This window comes from Pangasianodon hypophthalmus, chromosome 11, assembly GCF_027358585.1.
Source record: "Pangasianodon hypophthalmus isolate fPanHyp1 chromosome 11, fPanHyp1.pri, whole genome shotgun sequence".
Taxonomy (NCBI): domain Eukaryota; kingdom Metazoa; phylum Chordata; class Actinopteri; order Siluriformes; family Pangasiidae; genus Pangasianodon; species Pangasianodon hypophthalmus.
Window position 1 is genome coordinate 21,484,351 of NC_069720.1, and position 21,169 is coordinate 21,505,519.

Consider the following 21,169-nt stretch of genomic DNA (forward strand, 5'->3'; position numbering starts at 1 on the left):
AAAAGGAGAAGTTTATTCGAAGATCTGCATGGCAAAGAGATCTGCAGCCAACATTGTGGTTTGGCCATGTTCTTCAAAAACTATTTGTGTAGTCTACAAAGAAATGTAGGCAGAAGTTACATGGAGCACATTTCCTTTATTTCAACTTACTGGGAATCAAAACTGCATTGTAAGGAAAAAAAAATTACATATGCTGTCAAGGAGTTGGATCTCACAGCTAAAAACTGAATGTACAAGCTTCCTCTGTCACAAAAGTTGTTCAACAAATAAAAGCATATTAAAAACAAATAAAAGTACATGAAGAATAAGAACAAGAAAGTACATGAAGAATAAGAACAAATAAAAGTACATGAGGAATAAGAGGGAAGGGCCCTTGTGGAAGCTTCATACAGCTGTTCAAAACTATTTTTTACTTCATTACAAACAAAACAAACATGACAGTAAAACTGTAAACCATGATTCAATACTGTACAGCTATTTTATCCCATGTGGCACAAAAAAAGTCACATCACATCAAGCAGAAAAGGAATATCAACCCCGTTAACCCTTTCAATGAGCACAGTGCATATACAAAGTGGAAGCATGAATGTCTTGTGATCTATTCCAAGGCTGGCTTCTAGAGAAGACCACAAAACTATACTAAGCAGTTCCATATAAATGTTTTTTTTTTTTTTACACAACCTTTATCTGATACAGAACCAAAGATGCTGACCGTAAAAAACAAAACCGACTATAGGAAGACCAGGCATCATTTAGCCACTCTTTCTGTTTAAAGATACAAATTGATCTTTTACAATTTACTTAGAATATCCAAAATATAAACAATCAGCTGGAAAAAGGGAGCAAAAAATATGGTGAACTCTATCCAAAGACACGTGAGCCTTCTATAGGCACAGGTTAATATGAACCAGTTATTCTGAATTAGCTGGTATTACTGGCTGACTCTTTATTGTACAGTTGTTTTGTGATTTGGAGTTCATCAGTGTTTAGGGATTAATCCTGGATTTGGAAAGTCTCAGCGGCCTTTATTCCACTAATAATGCTGAAACAGAGCATGGGGTGTTGAAATGAGATAAAGTGCTCGTCAAAGAACAAACATACTACAACAATTCTACAATAATTTGTTCCGATAAAACAGGATTCACAATTCAAAAGAATAACACTCACTAAAACCATGTTCAAATACTGATAACAAAAGGCTCTGCTGTCTTTCCAAAATAAACAAGTCTGCTCTGCTGCTGCTTTGGTGTGCTGCAGCTAATTTTAAAGCTATTAAAGACCATTATTCCTGAAGGATTCATTGTTTATTGTTCTAATCCAGGCTAGAATAAACTTCCTGCTGAACAAGGCCTTCAGGATCAGTCTTCTGAGGATGATCTTCACATGAACACGTGTCAAAGTTGCATAAATAACATTTACCAGCAGAAATTTCACCAGCAGACACTGGTGTTCGCTGGCTTATATTAACAGTCTATAGCTGTGTTCACAAAGTCTCCCTGATGCTGTGAAAACAAGAAAATATTACTGTTTAACTCAGGACTATCCTTCCTTATTCCCTATCTTCCACATTACTGTTTAAAAGCATGACAACATTATGTGCATAGTGCTGCTGCTGTCGATCACAGCAAAGAGAACCATAAACCAAAGAGATGCTGTTTAGATGCAGGATACAAGTTTGGTCCTGACCACAGTATCCCTGATGGAAATCTCTCTCTCTCTCTCTCTCTCTCTCACGCACACATACACACTCACAAACACACACAAGCACACACACAAGCACACACACACTCACACGTTTGTCTTACTATCCATGAGAACATAATTATTAATGCAGCTAATTATTGCTATGCTATACCTAAATCTAACTCTAACCTTAACCCCAGTAAACAAAAAGAAACCTTTTGGCCTTTTTTAAAAAAAAATAAAAAAAATAAAACTGGCAGATATTCCTAGTCTTGTGGATATAAAAACATGTCCCACCAAAACCTCTCACACACACACACACACACACACACACACTAATCCCCTGCATGTGTCTCTAGGTCGGTCAGGAGTACGTTCCCGTCTGAGTCCATGGCCTGAGAGCTGTAAAAGGCGCTGCCAAGTGATGGAAGCCTCCGGAATCCCAGCGTGTTTCTCTTATACACAAACCACAGCAATCCCGCCATCACCGCAAAGAACAATATGGCCACTAAGACTGCAGCTGGAACAACTCCATGATGCAAACCTGCAAGAGGAAAATGTCATTCATTCATTTGTTTTTTCAAACCATTTTTCTCCCAATTCATTCATCCCAATTTCCCAGCTACTACAGTTCTCATGCGTCTTACAACATCTACCAATCTGGGTGTGAAGCCAGTACATCTTCCTGAGCTGTTACGTATGCAACATCTTAAGTCAGCTGAATGCACTAGGGGAGACGCTAAGTGTCTTTTTCCGTATACATGAGCTCACAGATGTTTGCGATTGACTAGCGTCAGTTTGAGAGGAAGATCATCCTTCTCACTCAGAGAGCAGGGCTAATGAAGCTCTCACAGACTCCTGGCCATGGCATTGTAGGGATAAGAAAGCAAAATTATAATTATCCCCTTGCATACACAATATCACATTAATCCACTAAAGCATGAATTTCCTGCCAGAAACCAGAAATCTCTATTCATGCAGTGCATTACTCTATCTTGTAAGTGGGAGTCTATCTTCTTTAGCTGAAATCATCTTTGGCTGAAATATAGTACAACACAGTGCTGGGAAATCAATAAGATGGCAGCTGAGACTTATGATTGATGAAATTTCCCTTACATAATCAAGTTACTAATACAGCATTTTAAAGAGGAAGGGTGGTGAAGGGTAGCAAGCAGAGGGGCAGGACAACACAGTGAGAATGAGAGAAAGCATTTACCAGTTATCGGCTCCACCTCCACCTCTTGGACTGACTCTGTCATAGAACAAAGAATCAAAACAATATGGTGTCAGTCAAACACTTCTTACACAAGCCAAAAATCCCTTTAGTAGAAGATGACAATAACTGAAAGATTTTTTAAAAAAAAAGCAGTCTTATGTTTCATTATGTTTCTGAATCTGGCTTAGAATCACCAAAAATACCCCAAAATTCTGTATCACTGAGTCAGAGATGCAACTAAATCTTCGACACATATAAAACACGACTAGTCATTTAAAAAGTATGATCCATATAAGTACATTTTCCAGTTCTAGATGTATAATTGTCTAAAGTAGACAATAATATTAGGCAGAAATTGGAGTCATTATATTAATAAGATCGATATCCAGATAAGTGAAATACTGTAGGGCACAGTGACGTTTCAAGGGGTACAAATGCAGATGCAGAGGTCTGATGTCATAAAAATTTGTTTGTACCTGAACGAGTTTTGCATATGAAGCCAAGCCTGTTTGTGCAGCTGGCCAGGAGCCACTCAGCGTCTGATATCCGCATCGACACACACGTGTCTGCATGCATCACACTCGCATCCAGAGCCTTCAGGGGCCAGTTTGCGTAGTCCAGTGCAGAGCCATCCAGCCAGGTTAAAGCATCCTCTGAAAAATAAACATTTTCATCACTCTGTACATGTCATTTTTCTCTCTGTTTTATCAACTGAGCTTCAGTGTCCATAATATTATCTATTAAAAATGACACGCTTCAAAAAAAAAAAAAAAAGGGTTAATTCTAGTATCCTGAAGGGTTCTTTCAGTTGTCTCCCTATAAGGGAACCCTTAACAGTTTCATGCAGAATGCTACAAAAAGACGGTTTCCCTTTCACAAAAGCTTCCAAATAAAATCTATTTTAGAATGCTAGAACCCTTAACCATCGTAAGAACACTTGCAATACCATTTTTGGGAGTAAAATAGACTCCATGGTAAAGCTAAGAAGCATTCGAATTGAATTTTATGTAAATATGCAAATTTTTTTATAGGTTTATACAGATATCTCTCTTACTGTCTATGTTATAATAAATGCCCAGCCAGACAGTCTCGAAGCCATCATAAAAGTTCTTCATCTGCTCCAGGAAGAAGCGGTTCTCCTCCTCGTCTCGGATCGTCAAAAGGTCAGAAGAATTGTCTGGAGATTACAGAGACAACACAAAGTTAGGAACAGAATTTAAAGACGCTTAGCCACCCACAGAATACCAAAATCTACTAAACCTGTGTCTGCTGCAATGAGGAACAGTAAAGGAACTATTCCCTCTACAGACACTAGGTGGAGCACTTGTAACATGCGTTCAGTAAGCCTGGGCTGCAGTACCTTTTTTCCTGCAGTGCTCTCTTGCTTCCTCTAGAGGCATTCTTAAGACAACGGGCTCGAAATTGTAGCAGCTTCCACGAAACTTCAACCATGTTTCTGGGCACACCACTTCAGAGGAGAATGCTATACTTTCTGAAAGGGGAGGATAGAATGTCCCAGAAAATGCTCAGGGTGGCCGACAAATTTAATAAGGTAATAAACAGGGATGTGGGCATAGATATGGGTGTATGAGCACGTATGGAAGAGAAGAGAAGAGAAGAGAAGGAAAGGGAAGGGAAGGGAGAGGAAGGGGGAAGGGAACTCACTAGGTGCAGGTATGTAGCACAGCGCTCCTGGAAGAGGCATGTTACAGTCAGCTCTTCTCCAGCCACCACTGATGTCAATGTACACACAATTTCCCAACACGAAAGAATTGTCCCCATCATCATCATCCACTGTGTCCCAGTGTGTGAACATATTATTACTGCCATCAATCCAATGATAATTTATACCGTCCTGTGGAGGGAGACTTGTTCAGTTTTCACACACACACACACACACACACACACACACACATACACACACATAGTACATAGCTATCCATACCGTATAGGTATACTTACATCCTGACTCACAAGACCGATCCAGTGTGGGGCTCCCAGTCGGTTGACCAGTACAGTGAGGTAGGCCTGATGAAACGGGTCAGTGATACTCACAAGTTCGGCATTTTTCTCCATACAGGCAGTCAGGGCTTTGTACCAGCTCATGTTGCCATGGACAACATGGTAACTCCGGTTCTTGTACTCAGAGAACTCTAGGGAGGCAGGGCCAGGATAGGAGTGGGAGGGACGTTTGGTTTTGTCTGAAATGGGAAAAGAGAGAGAGTTAGTTACTGATTTAGTTATGTACAACCTGTCAGTTCAGACACATAAATACGTGCAGTCATCTGAGCACACCTTGTGGTTTTTGACATACAAAGCCATAGCCACTCTGGGTGCACTTCTCCTTGTACCACTTTCCAGTAAAGTGAAAGTTGTGAGAGTTGGACAGAACAGTGCACAATGGTTCAGTTCCCTCAGTCAACCACTCCTCCTGCTGTAGACACACACAAAAAGTCAAATCACAAGCAAGATCACACACAAATACAAACTCTTTTCTTGAGTTAAGCACATCTCCACCTACACTGACAGAGTGCTCTGGTTCTACAGGTGACCAGTTCGTGTACGTTAGAGGCTTCCCATCGGTCCATTTCATGGTGTCTGCATCCTGTAAGCCAATCCAGACTCCCTCAGACTGGCCGTGAAGCAGCATGGTGATGTAAGCTTCAACAAAAAAAAATAATTACCAGGGTTAAGAGGTTAAATACTTTTGTACTATTTTTGAGTCATTGTGTGGTTCAGGTACAGAGGTGAGCGGCCTCACCTTGCTCAATCTCGTCCTCGACTGTAACCAGCATGCCTTGGAAACTAGAGCAGATGGACTGAGCATCTGTCCAACTCTTCCCCTCTTCCGGCTGGGATGGGAGATGCAGCAACAGACACTAGCCGATCAAACCAAAGAGTGAGATAAGAAATCTCAGCAGCGTATAGTAAGCAACAATTTAGCTGAGTGGGAAAAGCCAAAATTTTTAGCCTAAATGAAGGAAGCTTAATTAAATATTAGGACAATTCTCACACAGTTCTCTTGTTCTAGTCTTTGCTTTGCCTTTCCTAAAATTTAAAACCTTACTGACTGCATTGTCAATGAAAATTGTTTCTTACTACATAACCAAGCGCTCTTCAGTGTGTGTTTTACATCAACTGAAACCTGCTGGTTTTACACGAAGAACTCCGGATACATCCAAGGCAACTTAATGTTACATCTCAAATATGGATCTAACTCAAATATTTTTAACCTTGATAATGTATAATTTTGTCTTTTTTTAAATGGAGCAGTTGAAAAATCAAACTCTCTTAAACTGAGCCCATGGCTCTGGTACAGCACTCTCAGTGATAAGAGTATGTCTATGTTTCACCTTGTGGCCATAGTAGAACCATTTTTCTGGGCAGGCACCGATAAAGTGAGGCTCCCGTGGGGTCTCCACCACCGATATGGTCCTGCGTTTACACACGTAACCACGAAGATCCACACAACGATTTGCTGACCACGCCCCTACACAGAATGCATACGGTCAGTGAGATTGTGTGTTGAGAGATTGTGTGTTGAGAACATTTTGGTGCTGCTCACCTGTCAGAGACATAGAGATGCAGTTTTGTCCAGCTTGTCTGGAAGGCTTTCCATTTTTCCAGTTCTCAAAATCTAGGGCTGTTCCATCAGTCCAACTATAGGACACAGAGACACAGATGATCAGGAGAATATACATAGACACGCATTCATGCACACACAAATAAGCACCGTGTTGGACTTGCTCAGGATGACTATATTTAAAGAAATTCACAGCTGTACCCTATGTCTGAAAGCCTTGGACACTGTACAGAGATGGTGGATAGAGATTAGCATAGAAAAGCACTGGAGTAATACTTTAAACACTGTACATTCTGATAAACATTGACTTCTTCGCCCCTAAATCTGACTAAATATAAATATGCAAAATCACCTGAAGCCTTGATGTGCGCTGTTAGCTGACAGACCAATCCACCATTCAGTAGTACTTTGAGCAGCCTAAAAAAGAGAGAGAAAAAAGAGTGAAAAGGGAAAAATAAACAAAAGTGAGAAATCATCTCTTATTTTGGCCTTCCACAGCCATCACTGCTCCAGCATAGAGTAACCGCTCAGTCTTCACACCACCCTGAAGGCGTCTAGCATTCTGAGCACTTTAAATTCTCTAAATCCATATACTACAATGTTTACGTCATTCTATGTATGTGGAAAGAGAAATCTGTTCCACTCTGGTACTATGTGTGTGCATGTTTACCTACTTTCGTCATGCGTTCTTTGATGAATGCCAGTTCCTCTCTGGAGTGTAAGGACAACAAGTCTGCTCCCATCATCTTACAGGCGAACAACACGAACTCCCAAGGGTACACCTGGCTGCCCACGTAGTACTCGGCTCCACGGTAGAACACCCATGGCTCATTCTCTATACATGTAGATATTGTGTTAACTATGCTTACCACCACTATCATTAGCAATAGGGCCTGAATGATATATCATTGGGCAGATAAAATTAGCCTACATTAAATTTTCACACAATGCTCTTCTGAAAAATCACAAAACACACTGTCAGCAGAGATCATCTGTACGGCACAAATGTGCTCTTTTGGATGGCTGTGGCATAATCAAGATAATAACCTGTGATCTTCTGACAACAAAGTGAAACTTTAGGCAGTTATGCCACACAAGTTATATATGTATGTATACATTTGCATGTTTGATGATGTATATGTATAATACATATGCATTACATCTATTGCTGATACAGTTGTTTATCTGAGTTTAAAAAAATGACACTATTATCTTCTTATTGGCTGATAATATTGGTTTTGTGATTTTTAGCTTTTAAAATCAGTAATGTTACTGACAACAAAAGCTTTATAACAGTCATTAATTAATTAATTAGTAGTAAAGCTAATGTGCATTACTGGTTCACTTACGATTGTTGTACCAATAAGGCTTTGCTAACTCCACACCTGAAAAAAAACATGGGAATGTCAGTCATGCAATTACAATGTAAGCTAAAATAAAAAATGAATTTGTAATGAAAGCTTAGGCTGAGAGACTCAGTAGAAATACTGTGTGTAACACGCATACAAGCACGCACACCCATGTATGGACAAACTGAGACCCACCTCTGGGCACCTTGCAGATCCATTCATGTTTGGCGTCACAGGGTCGGGGTGTGAGAGTGTTGGTTAGATCGCTGTACACTGCACAATCATGAGTGCTCACATCCTCATTCTTGTCCTCTATGAATGATTTCACCACCTGTAAGACAACCATTAGAATGGTACTGAACAGACCGCATCACTTGAGGCATTAGTGACTGAGCACAAACAACACAACTATTCGAGGACACAGTTCAATTAACCCATTTAAGAAATCTACTGTAGTTTGCATTTATTAGCATTACAGAAAAAGGCAAGATAACGTGCATTATATCTAATTCAAATTCTATCTACTTGCAAAGAGAGACATATACATACAGACACATGCAGAAATCAACTCAGAAAAATATAAACCTTCTTGTAACTGCTGTCTGTGAGCTGCTGTGATAAGTGAATTTCCCCACTGTGGGATCAATAAAGTTTATCTTATCTTATTATCTTATCTTAAGTAACATTAAAATAAGGCTAATGCAAGAATTATACATTGCAGTACCTGCTAGAGGGCAAAAAAGTATATTATAGTCCTGAAAATGAAATCCTTTAAAATTATGCATTTCTCTCTCTAGTCATTCATATACCCATTTCTCAGTCTCTCTCCTTACCGGTGTGCCGTCTGACCACTCCCAGGCTCCAGCAGACTGTGGATCTCTTTTAGTGAAGCCAACCCAGAACCAACGACCCTCTGTACTGGAGGAGAAGAATAGAAAGAGAGGGACAGAAAGAGAGAGTGAGAGGAAGCAAAACTCCTCTAACAAATCACTGTAATGAGTAATAAATCTGATTTGTAAAATGAATTATAAAGTAATATATAAACAAACTGAGATGGAGTCTGAAATGCCTAGTGTCACCGTGTGAGCCAACCTATCAAACATCTTAGTCAGGAGCTGTTTGACAAAGGCCTGGTCCTCGTTATAGTGAAAGCTGGCAAGGTCTGCACCAAGAGCCCGGCAGAAAAACTCTGCTTCCGACCATGAGCGACGCATCAAGATCTTCTCGCTGTGGAACACCTGAGAAGCCAGATAAACAATCGATTGTTAACATATTTTAGCAAACACCTCAACAGCAATATAAACCCAGAAGCGCATCTAGATTTGCAAACTCCAGAAGACTTCATACATATCCCCTTAATGTTCTGGTACATTGTTCTCTTCTTCACAGAAAGGCCTATTATTTACTACCTACTGTGAAATACTTAGTAACTACAGAGAGAGTAATAAGAAAGTTACGTAGTTAACCCTACTGTATATGGGTCCTAATTATTTACAGCTATCAGATTTCCTTCTGTGTCAGATTTATTGTATGATGGTGTGTTTACTGACAATGGAATACGTCTCACACCTTGTAGCAGTGATGCAGGCCGGGCTGACTCTCCCATCCGTCCTTACAGGGTGCAAAGATGTCTACATGTGGTATGGGAATGAGGACGTCTTGGTAACTGCTCACGCTCTGCTCGCACACCGCTAAGGCCTTATAGGAATTGCAGTTCTTCACCTCCCAGTGCCCGAGACGTTGCCCTCCTGTCATCGCCACGCAGCCTCCTCCTGTCACTACTACAAAACGTATTCACATTTAAGTACGTACCACACCACAGTGGCCATGTTTCAGGTCCTTAAACCTTACAGTCAGTTCACTGCTTTGTAATTTTGATTTTACAATCAAACAATAACACAATTGTTCAATCCATTATACAATGGATAATAAATTGTATTATTAAGAAACATACACAGAACATACACCCCTAACATCAAGCTGAGCATAAGGGTTAATGACTCACAGGGCTGGTGGCGGTTCCAGTTGGTGTAGGTGAGAGGTGTTGTGGAACCATTCTGCATCAACCAGCGATAATCTCCGGTCCTGTTCTGGTCCTGGAGAGCGGTCCAGTAAAACTGGGACGCAGAACCGTTCTTTGCACTGATCAGGCTGTTGAGAAATGCTTGCTCAAACCTGTGGTAAGATAAAAGATACACTGCATTGGGAAAATGATTACTGTGTACGATGCAGGTAGTGATATAAAAGAATGACTACATACCTGTCTTCGATAGTGACCAGAGATGATTTACAGTAATAACCCTTCACTGCATCCTCGAACGTCTGCTCCTGATCGGCAATCTTGTAGCAGGAGCTTCCCTTCCTCTTCCATCCCTTTAATTACAAAGACAGAGCACCAATGCTGGAGCACCACAGAGAGATGTGACACAAAAATGAGTCACTTACAAAGACACAGGAAACAGTTAATAAACACTTTTGCTTACAATATGGTTACAAAGACCTTCTTCAGCAAGGTGATTCTTAAATCATAATAACAGATTGTTGTACTCAAAGAATCACAATACTTTAAAAATCACAATACATAGTAAATTGACAAGTTTTTACAATGATTTGCAATCTCTGTAATATTAAATGATGGGTCTCTGTTGACTTCCACCAGTAACGCACAACATAGACAGAAGTACCCAAAAATACACTTGCAAAACCTGGGAAACTTTAGAAATATGCTCAAATGTTCATTTTCTCAGAATCTTACTCAGACACATGGTATGAAGGCCCCTGACTGTGTCCATCTGGTGTGAGCCTGCTAGTTATTGAGAAAGGAGCATATAGGGCTGGGCTCTGGTTTAGGGGTCAGTAGGAGAGGGCAGATCTCATCAAGCTGCCTGACTTTGTTTTCACAACTGCTCTTCATTTGGCCCTGATTGTACTGACCCTCATCTTACAGGCACAGGGCACACACACACACACACACACACACACACACACACACACACACACACTGCTAAGGAACATACTGCCTGTAACATAAACTAGCCTGAAATGATCTGGAGCCATCTGCCACCATTTACTTACTGTCTTTTATACCTCTCAAATGGTAACTTTAGTGTGTGTGTGTATGTGTGTGCGCATCAGTGTACAAGCCTGCATGTAAATAGAATGTCTGCCAGCGTGTGTGCTAGTCTGTATGTGTATACCTTCACACACTGTCTTCTTTTGTCTGTGGGCATATTGTCGCCCATGTGAGTTTGTCGTTCCGTTCTCTGACAATCCCTGTCACGAGGCCAATTCCTTGCCCAGTAAAAGTTCAGGCTGACACATGTCAACTACTGAATCAGACTATTGTTTCCCTCCTTCACCCTGCTCTGGGATCACTCCCACCCCACTTTTGTTCTCTCCAAACCCTGCTTTGCACTGTGCAGAGACCAACACGGGCACAGTGTCTGTATCACTAACCACACTGTACCACTCTGCAAGTCAGGGAGAGTGTTTTCATGCACACACATACACCCAAAAAAATCTAAAATAGGCACTAACCAGATCAGCCATACGATCAGCAAGCTAGAGAAGAGCAGCCCATGAAGGAGTAAACGCTGTAGACTTAACAGCTTGAAAATGACAGCTTTTTGAGTAATCTGCCATCACATAAAACTCCCAAAGTAATATTTAGCAGCAACAGAAGCCCATGTTTAAAAATGCATTTCCAGGAAAATTACATTTTATGACACAATCCTTCTTCTTTAGTGTTTTTATTTGCAGAGTGCAGAGCAGCTTAAGAGGTGCGTTTGTGCCATACGTTCATATGTGTAGAACAAAATCCAATTACGGACCGGTTCACATACACTTGACATTTTCCCATTACACATAGGGCTAATTTTGCATAGCCAATCCGTCTACTGGCACATTTTTGGGAGCTGAGAGGAAACCGGAGGTCCTGAATGAAAGCCATGAGGACATAAGGAGACAATAACCCGAGCTCTGAGGTGGTAATGCGTGTAGTCATTCAGAGATTTCAAAATACATATGAGAACAGTGACGAATATTGCGGTGCTACAGCTTTAGTGATGTTCTGAGTTATCTATAGTGCAGACTATAGATACAAAGATACTAGCGCTTTGATAAGTTTCTTTCTCGACTCTATGTTCTTCATAAACATGATGTTTGAGTATGAATATTATTTGTTGTGTATAACAACACAGTGTACTGTGTGTACTGTATGCAGTCATGCAGTATGTAAAATACAGCTGCTTTCTGTCTACCTCTGGGCAGCCTTCATCCCATTCTCCTGTTGGGTGTAGGGGTACGAGACCAACGATACGACAAACTGCTGGATACACCTTCTCGCACTCCTCAAACTCCCAGTTCCCGCTCTGCAATAGACAGAAACATGCAAAAAAAAAAGGCAAACGCTAAGGCTTTTGTATTTTTCACTGCAATCACTTAATTAATTAAAAACAATCAATGGCAATATTGATGATTTTAGCTAAGGTGAGCTCATTGTATTTATATTTATCATTTACATAATATACTCAGATAATGTGAGCAAAAACAGAAGTCTTATTTCGATTCAGAGATTTACACATCTGAAAGGATATAGGCTTCAAATGTGTCTGAAAAAGTTGCTTTATGATGATTTAAAATGAGAACTTGCAATACAATTATGTGACCAACCAACTGACTGAATTATTATGATTTCAGTATTAATCAAACTAGTTACAATGATCATTTTAGCCATTACTGTGCAGCCCTGCATACAGTGACTTGCACTAATTTATGATCTCATCAGATCCTGTCTACCTGTGCAATCAATAATAAAGAAAAGCAGTGGTGCTCGTGCTGATGTCTGACCTTTACCAGCAGATCTCACCTTCCTGTCTGCGGCAACACACATGCGTTTGCCTTCAAGGCGAGGCGAAGGCTGCTGCCGTTGCCAGGATGTAAGAGTGAGAGGCGAGCCGTCTGACCACTCAACTGTTGGAGAACCAGCTTCCATATATAAACCAATCCACACCTTCAAGTCAGAGGCTAGAACCCAAACAGAAAATAAGCTCATGTATTTAATAATAACTCTGAATAATACATGTGATATGGATTAAACATTTCAGTTATAATCAAGCATGCTTGAGCAACACTTTCATTCCTGTTATAGTCTTTTGTTAAAAGTTATGTACTTATAGCTTTATTGTAATATAAACCTGAACAACAGCTGAAATAGTGACTCTTTCATTGGAGAAAAAAGAATACGAAACATTCAGGCTAACCGTTAATAAGGAGTGCTAGCAGTATCTCCTGCTCAGAGAGGGAGTGGATGCTGGTCAGTTGTGCGCCAAGAGCCTTGCATGTGTTAGAGGAGTTGTCCCAGCTCCCCTTCTCATCCACATAGCGATAACAGAAGCCATTGTGATCAATCCAACCATCTGGACACACAGTCCTCTTATATTGCCAGTTATCTGAATCAGGGAGTACCACATTACAAGTTAAAATGAAAAACCTTCTTGTTTATGCAGTGCAAATATGTGAATATATGTCTTACAGAAATTCAGACTGCAGGTGGGCCACAGCTGTTATGCCCGCTGGAACATTCACGCCCAAATTCTACACCCAGATCACCAGGGAAAAGGATGTATTCTAACTCACTCATATTGAGGATTTATATTCACAGATGACAAAGATCAGGACAGTTTAGAAATTTCCTTAAAAACTGCTATAAATAACAGAAACTCCCTGTGACTACAATATCAAAAAGCATTGAACTTTCACATACAGAAGTAAGACTTATCGCCTGTGGTTTGTTTCATAAATGGATTTTTGCATGGAGGATGGATAAATTGGTCTGACATGGATCATTGGATGGATGGATGGATAGATTGGTGGATAGATGGATCTGACGTGGATTCCTGGATATATAGATGAATCTGATGTGTATGGATGTACAGCTGGATGGATGGATCAATGAGAATGGAAAAACAGCTGGACGAATTAATATTTGAATAGATGGATGAATAGATGGATGGATGAATAGATGTACTGTATAGATAAATAGATGGAAGGATCTGATGTGGATTATTGGATGTATAGATGAATCTGTATGGATCTAACGTTGATGGATAGTTCTAATGTGGATGAATAGATGGATGGATGGATGGATGGATGGATGGACAGATTGATAAATGGGCCTGAGGTGGATGGTTGGATGGATAGATGGGTGGATGAATGGATGGATGGATAAATACATGGATGAATGGAATCATCTGATGTGGTTGGTTGGATGGATGGACTGGTGGAAGCAAAAATAAAAGGATAGAGGTCTCTGATGTGGATGGTTGGATGAATGGATGGATGAACAAATGGATCTCATGTGGATTATTGGATGTATAGATGGAGGTGATGTGTCTGAATGGATAGATCTGATGTAGGTGGATGGACTGATGGATGCATGGATGGATGGATGGATAGATAGATAGATGGATAAATCAGGCTTGTTACCAATAGGCTCGGCTCTCCTGCTGATATTGGGGGTTTTCTTGCAGATGTAAGGCAAAGCGGAATCACAGGACAAGCTCTGCCAGTGCCCTGTCTCCAGAGCTGAGTTAAACACTCCACACAGCTGGTTCTGCCCCACCACGAGTGATGTCATGTCTGGCCACAAAAGGAAAAGTGGAAAGAGTGAATTATAGCGTGCTCATAGTGATCATTTAGGTCATCCATTAGTTACAGTATTAATTACAGTTAGAGATTGGAAAATAATTAATTTTTAGACGTACTGCTTTTCTGCATTGATCCACAAAATGTCATAATCAGACTTTTACATAAGGCTGTATACATATGTTTTTAATAGAAAAATATCAACAATACCCAATGTCTAGAATCACTTTCAAGGATCCTGTGTGGTGCAACAGAAACGACTTCACCCTATCTTCAGGAGATCATGAGCTCGAATCCTGAGCTATCTGTGGCCAGGAGTCCATGACATCAAAACTGTCCCTGCTCTTCACATTCATTTCTATTTAGATTTAGTAAGATTTTCCATTTATTATGCTACCTGTGACCCAAATACTGTAAAATCCACCATTTTCAACTTATCTTTACACAGAAATAATGCACAGATAATGCAAATAATGCAAAGAAATTCCATATTCCAAATGGATTCCTATTCACTATATATGCTAACTACATAGGGTATAACATAAAAAGCATATTCATAGTGTTTCGCAGTGCTCTCAAAATCCATCTGAGATTCAGAGTAATGTAATAACACTTTAAATAGTCTGTTTGCCTTTAATAAAAAAAAAACATTAAAATACTTTGAAATATGAAATTCATTCTGACAGCATAGATGCAAATACATTAAGCATATAACTTTTCCTGATGTCTTAAAATTAGAGTATTTGTAATGATGTTTTAAAAGATACATGTTTTAAAAAATACAGTGGTCATGCTGGGGAAAAAAAGTCATAATCTAGGATCAGAACTAAAAAATTAACATGGATCAACAATAATAAAGAATTGTTTTGAAATAGAATAATTGCAACCAGAATTAAATCCCGATTCCCTACTACAACATAAATAGTTACAGCAATTTATAGAAAACAAAGTACTATTCTAACCTGAGGTATACTGAAGCAGAGCCAGGGGGGATCCATCTGACCACTGCCACCCCCCATCGTGAGCTAGATGGTTTAGCCCAGTCCAGACTATCACACCCATGTCTGCAAGTCTTTCTGTGGAGAGATATGTTGCAGTCATTTTGGCTGCAGATACATTAATACATAAACATGTACTGTGTGTGTAGGTGTGTGTTTGTGCACCTCTGATGTAGTTGTGCTCTGCAGTGTGTGTGATGGACAGGAGACTGCCTCCCTGTGACTGACAGGAGGTGAGTGCTTGGCTCCAGGTGAGGAGAGAGTACAAGTTAAACTGATAACAGGCTTTCAGCTCAACACTGCTCTCCCAGAACGGATCACAGCCAGGCACTGTGCAACACATAAGGCACAGGAAGTGAATCCAATAATAAACATGAATGAATAACTTCTAATATAAATGTGATATGAGTCACAATCGCATATTTCTATTTACTGTGTGTGTTTCTTGTCTGAACAATGTCTTATTCGAATTAAATTAACCCATTCATGCGTACATTATTTATATAAAAATAAAATTATTTTATATTAAAATAAAATAAAATAAAATGAAAAATGAAAAATGAAAAATGAAATAAAATAAAATAAAATAAAATAAAATAAAATAAAATAAAATAAAATAAAATAAAATAAAATAAAATAAAATCTTCCAATGTCCAAAACATTCAGTTTAAAATATATAATGCTGAAGACAAAAAAATTTAGAGAATATAATTTCTGAACATACAAAATGTACACAGTTTAGGACTGTTGCATGATGCAAAGAGGTTAAAAAAAAACATCAACTAGTTTTTAAGAAATCTAAGGAAAACAATGGAGTCCTAAAAACATTTTTTTCCCTTTTTTTTAATTTATGAAGAATGTTAGTAAAGATTGAGAATGACAAACAGTCTAGACAGCTACAGAAGGTTAATTTACAGTTATGCTCTCAAATGATTTGGAGGTAATTTATATTTTATATTTTCCTAAAATATAAAAAAAGAGCCTTAAACTGACTGTCCATGAGTGTGGACACTATGCATACAAGGGTTAAGCTAGACACAGTATATATTAATTGTTATTAAAATATAACATATATATATAAATACAGAATGTCTGCAGGTACCCTTGAGGCAGATTATATTATTTTTAACACAAATATAAAGAAAATTGTCTATTAAATACAGAACTACACCCTCTGTATAGAGGTCACACTAACGACTTGTGTAAGAAAACCGTAGTAATGCCATAGTAATGAGCTGGATGTCTCTATATGCTAACATAATTTGAATTTAAGAATAATTCCATACATTTTGAGGACCTGCAGACACCCTGTAAACAAAATATTCAAGAAATATATACATCGCCTATACTATGACACTAAATTAAGCAAAACAGAAGATCATACAAATCATTGTTTAGGTCATGTTAATGTACATGTCGCAAAATTGATGATAGCGTGTAGTGTGTAGATCTGCATACGGAGTGTGTACAGTACCTGCAGTCGGGCAGAATCCCCACTTCTGATCCTGGTCATAGCTGCTGGTGGTGGCGCACCAGAGGTGCTGATCCTCTCTGCCTTCTGAGGTGCAGTCCCAGTACCACTTACCACTGTACTGGAAAGGCAGGGCACAGGGCAAACCCTGGGCATTCCCCAACAGAGTGTGGATTTCTATAAACACACAAACACACATTTGAAATAGGATTTTGTTAAAAAAAAAAAACACCAACAAAACAACAACAATAAATAAAAATCAACTAATAAACTCTAATAAAAAAAAATCAACCAAGAGAAATGATGTTTCCCTCCTAATAACACAAATCCAATTGATTCATAAATCGAAAACCAAAATTATGCTCATCTTTTAAAGATTTTTATGGCAAGAAGCAAAAGAGCAGTTATAAAATGCTATAAAAATAATAAACAATGTATATATATATATATATATATATATATATATATATATATATATATATATATATATATATATATATATACAGTATGTTTCCGTTACAGAAAGATAGAAATTTAATACACATGAAGATCTTACTTAACCAAAATGAGAAAAACTGTATAACTTGGTATAAATTTGTTTACACCTGGTTGTTTAATGCATTTGTTTATGGATTTGCATTTACACTTGTAGTCAAATGCAGATTAAAACTGGATTGCTGCCTCACCCGTGATATGCAAATCAGATCATTACAGTTGACAAAAAAACTTCCTATGTTGTTTGTCATTTACACTTGTTCCAACTGTAATTTTGCATGACGTTCCTAATTCCCTTAGACTCAGACGAAGGCAGCCAGAGTGGCAGTCAGAGCAAATGCTATTACTGATGAATCTGGGCATATGGAATAATCCTGAAACTCAAAAAGATGCATAAAGTAACAAGGTGTTTATGGGATCTATGCATAATTATGAATGTTCCTTTATGTTCATATTTGCAAATTTAGATTTTTGGCCAACGAAATGTACCATGTATCGGTCCTGTGTCCTCTTAACTAATATACTGTTTTAAATAATATATATGAGACAGGAGATAAGAGCTAAAGCAATCTGAATGCACATCACTACAATAACTTGTTAAGAACTCAATTTGCCTTCGTAGGGGTAAGTACAGGGAGCCTCTCCGAGCTCCCCGTAGATCCTCCACTCATGCATGATGGATCTCTTCACTGTCACCCAGGAGCCCACCACCACTAGCTTCTTCTGGGTGGTTCCATACAACGCACGGCCATGACAGCGCCACCACATGGAGTGTAAGAGGACGTCACACTCGAACATGCCCACTTCGGACTGCTGAGTCGTAGAGTTGATGCCCAGGCATTTGCTGGTGCCTAGGTTGAAGAGGCGATGCCGAGACACCCACTTCCACAGCAAGCCGGCGGTTGGGCGATCGCAGCTGGCCAGTGAGATGCCCGAAGAGTTGGCGAAGAGACAGCGCTGCAAAGATACGCTCTCCAGAAGGAATACACCTTTATCTGTGATGAAACACACATACAGCAAATCTGGTTACTTACAAGCAGTGTAACACAAAGATGGGTGAATGTCTAGTAGCATTAGATATTAGCACTGACATCCCACGGCCACTAGTTGGAGCCTTCAAGGCACCTTGACAAAAAGGAACAGTTTGTGCCTGGTAATATTGTAAACTGTGCTAATGTGCAAATTATTGTGAAAAAAATCAACTATTTGACACAATTCAGAGTCTCTGTGTATCTAATAGACCTGAGAGTGAACTATTCACACAATGGGAAAGGTCTTGCTTTAAGAGTATTCTATGGTCATTTGCATGTAAGCCCATGTTAGATGCTGAGATGAGAAGTTAGTGGAGAATGAGAGCCACTCAAAGGAGACAGGTATTGTACAAAACAGATAATATGCTCCACAGACAGAAAGACAGCACCACTAGATCCTATTTCACATCACCTAATATTTCAGAGTTCTCAAAACCCTCTAAGGGTGAGGGTCTTTTGTACAATGACATGAAAGTGTAACTGAATATCTAAACTAGTGGCAAAAACACAAAGACACTGCTCCAAATGGGAGCCCTGCAAGTAAAGACCTGGCCAAATGACAAGAGGAAAGTTTCTGATTGAGTGTTTCAGAGAGTTCTCCGGTAGTCTGGGCCGCTGAGACAAGCCCAAAGGCAAAATACTTGTGACTGTGTTTACTTCTGACCACTCAATTACATTCTTCACATTCATGTAATTCGGGGAAGGGGTGTGTGTTGGGGGGGGGGGGGGGGGTTGGGGGGGGAATCAGTGTCTCATACATTCTTAGCAAGCTAACGATTGTAAGTCATTCGATTCATGGTTATTTCCTCGGAGAGCTCCAGTCTGTGTTTTTAAGTCTTGGTATACAGTGACTCATCAAAAGTGAAATCATGCACATTACTGGAAAGGCACAAGCTTAGCAGAACATGTCAAGACCTGTTTCAACCTTCGGAAAGACAGTTGCCTGGTCCCCTTGAGGAAATCTTCAGTAGGAAAAACTGGCCTGAAATGTTTCTTCTTTTGTTACCAAGGTTAAGGTTAGATTTAGGTGCAGCATAGCATTTTAGCTGCACCAATAGAACGTCCTCAGGTCCTCACAACGATAGTAAGAGATAGGTCTGTGTGTTTGTGTGTGTGTCTAAGCTTGAGATGAGTTCTCAGTACTGATCACCCTGTAATATTCTGATGGATAATGAGTGGCACACACACACACACATACACTTTGCACTGACAGTTCTTATTTGTTATGTGCATTTTTTGCTCTATTACTTTTGAATGGATTGAATGGAACTAGGAGAGAGAGAGAGCGTGAGAGAGAGCGTGAGAGAGAGCGTGAGAGAGAGCGTGAGAGAGAGAGAGAGAGAGAGAGAGAGAGAGCGATCCGTCCACACCGCAGCTTGTCCTGTTTGCTGTTTGTGCCTCCCATTGAGACCCAGACCACATAAAAAGTGAGAGCAGCTGAAATGCTGGACAAGCTCCAGATGCCCACTGAGTCTTTCAGCTCTGAAGGCCAGTGTCCATCCTCACACACTTCATTTAACTGGCCTTAATCTGATACGACAACTATCAAGATTTTATAAGAAACCTTGCTTGAAGAACTGCAAATATTTTATTCCTTACTATAAGTAATCCAGCACTAAGTCATCATGCAGCAGACAAAATGACAAATGAGTTAGTTAAAGTTGTTAATGAACTTGTAAACGGGATGAAGTTCCTGGTGTGGGGACACGTGATCCGCTGCAGCCTATCAGAATGGATCAACATCGCCGTGTTTAAAAACAGGTTAATGATTCTCGCCCATAACAGACCTGTATATTAAGGGTTATCTCTGATAAAGCTGTGTTCAGACAATAGTGCTAGTGTTTCAGGGAATCTCCATGGGCTTTGTCTCTCTTTACACGAGTCCAGGACGGTTTTATTTGTCCAGGCGATACGCGTTGGACATGTTAATGTATTTTGCAGACCACAGCAAAAAAAAAAAAAAAAAAAAAAGAGTTGAAATGACTAAACAACAGTTTAACACCAGCTACAGTGTAGCCGCCGACGCTAAACACTATCCGTATACAGCAGTTTGGTGGAGTGTGAAGAAGTGTAGACTTACTGTACAGGTCGGAAAGTTGACTTTGCTCCACAACTTCATGTTCTGAGGCAGCAGGTCGGCTGGAGCTGGTCACAGCGGCGGCAAGCAGCACCACACACACGGCGAAAGCCTCCACGCTGAACAGCTGCTGAAGAGTTAGGCCAAGTGCTCGCATTTCCACAGCTGGATGAAGAGCTTTTCCCGCAAGCACAAAGAAGAGCTCATTCCTGGCTCTGGACTTCCCACTGCAGCTGGGTTTGTTTTTTTCCTCTTTTTTCCCCCAATTTTTCCGCAAGTTTTTTGGGTTCTCTACGTCAGCGCCTCCGCAGGCAGCACACAGGCAGCACGCAGGCGGCAGCAGCAGCAGCAGGTCGCTGAAGGCTCCCCCGCGGGCTCGGACCGGTTCTGGGCGGGTTCCGCTCTGTCACGCGCCCCTGGCTGAGTCCGAGTGTGTTCCCGGATGATCCAACACTGAATTACCAAACACTGTTTAAACTCATCTAACCCGGATTAAATGAGTGAAAACACTTTCAAATCACTGAAACTCGAACAGGGTATTTGTCTTTTACTGTTAATGTGGAAACAAACAAACAAACAAACAAAAAAAGCCAAGCCCCCAAAATGGCAAAATATTAATCT

At 39.9% G+C, this 21,169-nt stretch overlaps 1 protein-coding gene across 1 annotated transcript; it reads right to left on the minus strand.

Annotated features, from left to right (window-relative positions):
• Window positions 1–116: 116 nt before the first annotated feature.
• pla2r1 (phospholipase A2 receptor 1) lies at window positions 117–21,004 on the minus strand. Its single transcript, XM_034308971.2, has 30 exons — window positions 20,552–21,004; window positions 18,055–18,435; window positions 16,949–17,122; window positions 15,640–15,804; window positions 15,439–15,552; window positions 14,318–14,470; window positions 13,093–13,281; window positions 12,699–12,856; window positions 12,091–12,201; window positions 10,092–10,204; window positions 9,837–10,006; window positions 9,401–9,612; window positions 8,924–9,069; window positions 8,665–8,749; window positions 8,027–8,162; window positions 7,832–7,867; window positions 7,157–7,317; window positions 6,835–6,899; window positions 6,465–6,559; window positions 6,253–6,389; window positions 5,661–5,778; window positions 5,421–5,560; window positions 5,195–5,333; window positions 4,862–5,100; window positions 4,565–4,754; window positions 4,260–4,391; window positions 3,954–4,076; window positions 3,376–3,552; window positions 2,900–2,935; window positions 117–2,227 (listed from the first exon to the last, which is right to left on the minus strand). The coding sequence occupies exons 1-30, from the start codon at window positions 20,703–20,705 to the stop codon at window positions 2,019–2,021; spliced, it is 4,458 nt and encodes a 1,485-aa protein (XP_034164862.2). The 5' UTR covers window positions 20,706–21,004; the 3' UTR covers window positions 117–2,018.
• Between the last annotated feature and the right edge of the window lie 165 nt (window positions 21,005–21,169).